The sequence below is a fragment of the Nestor notabilis genome, unplaced genomic scaffold (genome assembly GCF_000696875.1).
Source record: "Nestor notabilis isolate BGI_N333 unplaced genomic scaffold, ASM69687v1 scaffold9820, whole genome shotgun sequence".
In the NCBI taxonomy this organism is placed as follows: domain Eukaryota; kingdom Metazoa; phylum Chordata; class Aves; order Psittaciformes; family Psittacidae; genus Nestor; species Nestor notabilis.
Window position 1 is genome coordinate 1,002 of NW_009911557.1, and position 6,241 is coordinate 7,242.

A 6,241-nucleotide genomic window follows, 5' to 3' on the forward strand; every position below is an offset into this window, starting at 1 on the left:
GATATCCTACCAGATTGTTATCCAGAAATGTAGTCAAGTGCTAGGTAAGGATTACTATGTAAAAGGTGTTGCTTTTTTCAAAGGGATGGAAATTCGTAAAAAGGTTTAAATGGGGAAGTTTTGGTGGTGTTTTTCTTGACTTCTGTGTCCAAAAGTAGGTTATTGTTTTTTTTCTACTAGTGAACTTGTTTTTCTTTTGAGATTACTAAGCTTAGTTTTAAGGAGATGATATTTTAATGGCTTAATTTTTAAACTGGAGTAAATATAACTAGGAAGTTCATAATTCATAAAACTTTTGTTACGTGAGGAATGAAGGTTCATAGCTGATTGCCAACCTGCTTATGGTATTCTTTGTAGAGGGTAAGTTTGGTGAATTGGTAATCTTTGTGAATACGTATGAAAATACTTGCTGTGTCTCTGTTAATGTCCAGTCTCTTTGTCTAATGTGGTTTAGTGTGGCAAGGTCAGATATTCCTGCAAATGTGGATTTGTAATAAAGTTTTCCAAAACTTTGTGTTTATTCATACTGTAGAAGAATGTAAGTATCTTCTTTATACTGCTACTTAAAAACATTTCAGGGAGAAATCTTGTAAGTTGTGGGGGAACTACAAACAGTTTTATCAGAATGGTTGGAGCATCTTGTACAAGACAGCACTAGAGGCTTTTCTTTTTATGCAAACTTGAGAAATAATAATGAAAATGGTTGCTAGCAGACAGCTGTAGTGCTGGTGTTCCAATCTGATTTGTGTCTTTGGAGATGGCTAACACATACTTTGCTGAAATGGAATGTAGCGCAGTTTAGGTACAGAAAAATACAGATTTTTGTTAGCAGGAAAAAGTCTATAGGCTCTTTGTATAACTTGGACCACTGTGGTGGCAAGACCTGTCACTCAAAAGTGGGGCTGCATAATTTCTGGAGCGCAGGTTTTATTTTGTAATGTTGATTAGATTTTTGACAAAAATATTGCAAAGAAAGTACAGAAAACAGATGAGGGAAATATGTCATAAGAATAATAATATATGTAATGCATGAAAGAGAAATAATGAGAAAGGCTAATCATGTGTTTTGTTTTGTCTTAGAAAAAATCTAGAAGATTTCACTGGACCTAGAGAAAGAAGTGATCTGGGATTTGTCACGTTTGACATTACTGCAGATATCCTTAATGGAAAAAGTGGCTTGCAAGCATTTTGAAATAATATCTTGACATCTGTTTTAGTTACTTATAATCTTCAGATACTCAAGACTTAAAAAAACCTAGCAATTTGTCTTAAAATATAAAGCAGTGAAAAGCAGTGTTTTACATAACTACAGTAGTAAAATGGAACTTGGAATAGCTGTTCCGCCTCTAGTAGATGCCATAGGGCAAGTTGTTTTCTCTGGGTTTAATGCCTGTTTTTAAAATCATGCTCTGAGTCAAGTGCCCTGTATGTAATAGTGAGAAGTGGAGTTTAACATCTGGACAGTATTATCATTAAGTGAAGTTTCTATTAGTGGTTTGAGGTATATATTAATTATAGGGTTTATATAACATACGATTTTCACCGTCATCCTGAATCTAGAAATTCTGATGCACCTTTCAAACTTATTTTGTTGTTGGGCTTTCAAAGTTCTGGCCACATAATAGTTGCATACAAGTACCTGTCTTGTATTTCTCTGCTTTCCTGCTAGTCTGGTTTTTATTGGGGAAAGTGTGTTGTGTGGGGGTGTTTGGTTTTGGTTGGCTTTTTGACAGTAGAAGGGAATCATTCTTAGGATTTAGGGTCTTGACATAATAAATAGTTGTGTGTTTTTCTGCAGAAGTCGGTACCAAATAGAAGGCAACATGCTTTGCCTCAGGTAATTACACTAAGCCTTGCTTTGCAGCTGGGCTGAGATTCCTGAGATTTTTCCTGCCTGCTGTTTTTTGTCACTCTGTTAGGCAAAGCATTACCTCTGTGTTTTGGTTTCCCTGTTTTGGAGAATACTACTTTGTGTAGGCAAACCAAACAAAATACAAATCTTGAGTACATGTGAATGCTGGATAAAAAGGTTAATCATATTTTTGCAGGTGTGTGTTCCACAGGAATAAGAGGGATGTTTTTCTATCAGCTGGAAGTAGGAGAGGTGAACTCCTAAGTCTGAGTTATACTTCTGAAATGCTTCTACATGCTAGAAATGGAGACTAAAATTCTAAAGCAGGTGAATCAAATTGTATGCAGCGCATATAAAGAGAGGCAGAGCAAGGCACTAAAACAAGCGTTCTTATACAAGGATTAGTCTGCAGTATGTAGACATAAAGATTCCATGTTTTAATGACTGTTAGTAGTAGCAGCAGTTTTAAAATTTGCTGGAGGAAAAACTGTCTTAATCGTTCATGCCTGGCATAAATAAACTGCAGTGTGTAGAGTTGTAAAACACAACTTTCTGGTAGGTGTTTTTTTGGACAGGAATCTTAGAGATACTGGTGCATGGGCTCTCTTAATTAAAGGAAACAAGTTGTTAGTTCTAGGAAGAATAATATAAAATGACAGCAAAAGAAACTAGGGAAAGGAAAGTGGAGGAGGCAGTTTTCACAAACTCTTTTTAACTTAGTAATTAACGGCTAACTGTAGCAGGCATTAAGAAATCCTTAGAGAGTCTTGTTTGTTGTTTTGAGTTAGGTGACAAAAAATGTTCAAGTAAAATAGCTCCAGCTATTCTTGCAGCAGCAGCAGTTAAATAATTAATTCTTTCTTTATTTGCCTTTTGAATTAGTGGCTTAAGAGCATGATTCAGTTTTTGGATAAGTGGAACAAGATAAAACAGATTTTTAAGGCTGGTTTGGGAATCTGTTTAATTTGTTCTTTGAGATAGTTGCAAATAAAAAAAAAAGGATTAGGAATTAAAAGGTTACAGCTAATCTTTATTGTGAGTTAAAAAGTCTTTTCTTTAGCAGTAACACACTATATTGTTAGACAAACAGACAAGTATTTAGAATATCAGCTTTATTACATAGTCAGTCTCAAATGGCAGTCATCAGTTCTTTATTGTTGATCAAAAATCTGGGCAAAGTTTTGTTCCAGTCTAGTAAGCTGATTTTCCTTGTAGTATGTAGGTAGTTAAATTTGCTAACTCCTGATGTCCCTTCCAATATGAAAGTACTTCCCTCCTACTAACTTCTCCGTCGTTGATGTTGTAGGGTCTTTTAACTCTCTACTCTCTGACAATTTTTTTTTTATATATTGTTTAATGCTGTTATATCTTGATACACAGTTGAATGCCAGGGTTCCTTGATAGAAATAATCTCTTTGAAGATATTTGCTGAAGAATTCTTTCTTGCCTTTTATGTTTATGATTTTATAATAGATTGCCTAGCAGCAGATTATGGTTACTAGCTTACAATGTCAAATATAGAACTCTTAAATCATTGGAGGAAATAGCTGTCAGATTTCATAAATAGTAAAATAAAAAAACCAAAGCCACCGTCAAACCAAAAATCTGTCCCTTTAATATGGTTAAAATATATGTTGGAGCTCCTGGAAGTGCTCTGTTAAGAAATAAGATGAGGTATGTTGAAAGATAAGAGCTCATTGCAATTATTGTAGTCTATTTAGATCTAGTAAAAATAAAACAAGGTTATGTAAGTACAATATGGTATTTTTCTTAACTCGCATACATCTGCAGAGTATATTTGACTGGAATGTTAAACAATTGTTTCTATATTTGTCTGCAGAATATTCAACGAAAAACAATGTAAGTATCAAAAAGAAAGTTGGAGCAATTACCCATTTTGTACTGCAGCTATTTTTAACATTCTGAAGTTATGCTGGGAAGAGTTAAGGCACCAGCATTTCCTACTAGCTTGGACTGTTTTTACTGGCCTTCATGATTGTTATTTTCTTGACAGTTTAGCTGTGGGGTGGGGAGGTCAGCCTCATGAAACCTAACATAACGTATGCCCACCAGAGTGGGAGAAAAGTAACACTTGTCTTCTTGTTCACTTACACTGGTGTGCTGTAAATGGATTTTTTCACTTATTTGCTCTGTCAGGTTTACTTTTCCCTAACATTCTGCAGTTGTCTACTGTTAGAAACAGTGGCTGTGGTCTTTTTTTTCATAGATCATGGAAGCATTTGCATGTACCAGTTACTGTAGCCCCAGAATATGTTTATTTTATCTCATCACACTTCTCATAATAATTGGCCTTGCTGCACCTTTTAAATTGGTTGCTACTTATGTTTCACTTCAGATCGCTGATCTGGTAAGACCTGTGTGCAACAGTGTACAAAAAAAATACTGCAATGAAACACCATGCTGCCACTGTACTACTGAATTCTAGTTAAAGCTACTACAGTCACATTGCGAAGATACAGTGAAGGCTTGTTTATTTCTTAACATGCTGCACAAAACTGTCTCCCTAGTTTTAAGTACCTTAGTTATTTTATATATGCTGGTAGATATTCTGTTTGTACTAAAATAGTGTTTAGGGTTCTTCATTAGGGTCTGGGATTGCACTGTCTTGTTTCATCTTTTAGACTTTTTTTCACATAAATCACTAGCTCTCACAAATACTGCAAATTTTTTTTTCCTAAATTATTATTTGTTGTTTCCATTTGTTCTGCGCCACACTTAGGTGTGTAGTAGTACTAGTGTTCCCCTCTGTAAAGCATTATTTTGTTAAATTAGTTGTGGATTATAAGCATGTACTTCAGGGTTTTTAGATTAATAATGCTATGAAATTCCATTGACTGAATATGATCTTGTATATGATCTTGTAAGGTACCTTGCTGACTTAATTATAATTGTATTTTTAGGCTCTAAATCAGGTGGTGCTTTGGGACAAGGTCATGTTGAGAGGAGATAATCCAAAGCTGTTCTTAAAAGATATGAAGTCAAAGTACTTTTTTTTTGATGATGGAAATGGTCTCAAGTAAGTAAATCCTGGTTTTACCGTTATTACTATTATTCATGGTGTCTTGATGCGCTTGCATTAATTGCATTTTAGTTTCTTGCTGTGGTAAGGTACTGATATTCTGTCTGATACTTTGTCAGTCTGTTGCATCTTTGTAGCTTGATTGTTAAAAGATAATCTGTAAAGAGATAAAGGGATACAAGATACTCTGTTTCTTCTGTAGACTAGAAGATACACTGCTAATAATGTGCAATAGGCTTCTGGGTTTCTGTTTCCATTATTGGTGTCTGTGTAGAACTAGTTCTGTGATACACTCGACTGCAAAGGAGCTAGGTAACAGTAACTACAACAAAACAAAGTCTTTCCTGGAAAATAGGTAATACTTCATGAAGTAACTACATAAATTAAGTCCATTGTTTCTGGATCAGGAAAACAATTTGTATGCTAATTTAATATTAGTGATGATAAATTAAATTGGTTAACTTGAGTATTTGTGCTGATGGTCTTCGTTGCTTTTGCAGGGGTAACAGGAACGTCACTTTGACTCTCTCCTGGAATGTTGTACCAAATGCTGGCATTCTACCTCTTGTAACAGGATCAGGACATGTGTCTGTACCTTTCCCAGATACCTATGAAACAACAAAAAGTTATTAAATTATAGTACTGAATCCTAAGCAAGATATTTTTATAATTGTATATTGTGAATAAATTTTATTGCGGTTTCTTCTCATACCCCATGCAACCCTTCAGTGAAAGGTACCTAATTTCCTCAGGCCTAACAGCATAGGAAAAGGAAATGAAAGTTCAGCGTTGTTTTTTGTTTGTTTTGTTTTGTTTGTTTTGTTTTTTAATAAAACATTGAAGCTGAAACTTAAGGGTAAGGTAAATTGCAGAGTAATGGTTTTGGGGGGAAACTGAGGAACTGGTTTTTTTTTTTTCTCCTGGCCATTTGGGTATTGACCTCCTTTTCTTTTAAATAAACATTTTTAAACCAGAAGATAGTCTTACTGTGGGTTTTTTTGAGTTACTGAGGTAGTTATTTTAATCTGTGTAGAAGTCAAATACACCTTTTGGAGTCAGTTTCTGTGAGTGCCTGAAGGAAATGTCTATTCTGTTTTACAGCATTTTGCTTAGGGTGTTACAGTAAGGTATTTTTGGTCCTTTTAGGACTGCCAGCAGCTACTTTGAAAACTACAGACTGACTGACAGATAATGAACCATCACATTGTGTTTTGAGAGCCATTGATGTAGCCCACATTCAATTCTGTATTATAAAACATTTTAATAGCTGCTTATAAAGCAGCTAACAGGAAGAATAAAAAGAATTTTTTTCAGTGTATTAAGTGTAAGTCAGTAAGAAGAGTAAAAGC

General features: G+C 34.7%; 1 protein-coding gene across 1 annotated transcript; it reads left to right on the plus strand.

Moving 5' to 3' along the window:
* Positions 1-1,080: 1,080 nt before the first annotated feature.
* Positions 1,081-5,868, plus strand: SPCS3 (signal peptidase complex subunit 3 homolog (S. cerevisiae); the record flags this gene model as incomplete). The annotated part of the gene is made up of 4 exons (XM_010015384.1): positions 1,081-1,154; positions 3,636-3,712; positions 4,774-4,889; positions 5,393-5,868. Coding segments are annotated over 4 exons (400 nt in total), but the record flags the coding sequence as incomplete, so codon positions are not given.
* Positions 5,869-6,241: the final 373 nt, after the last annotated feature.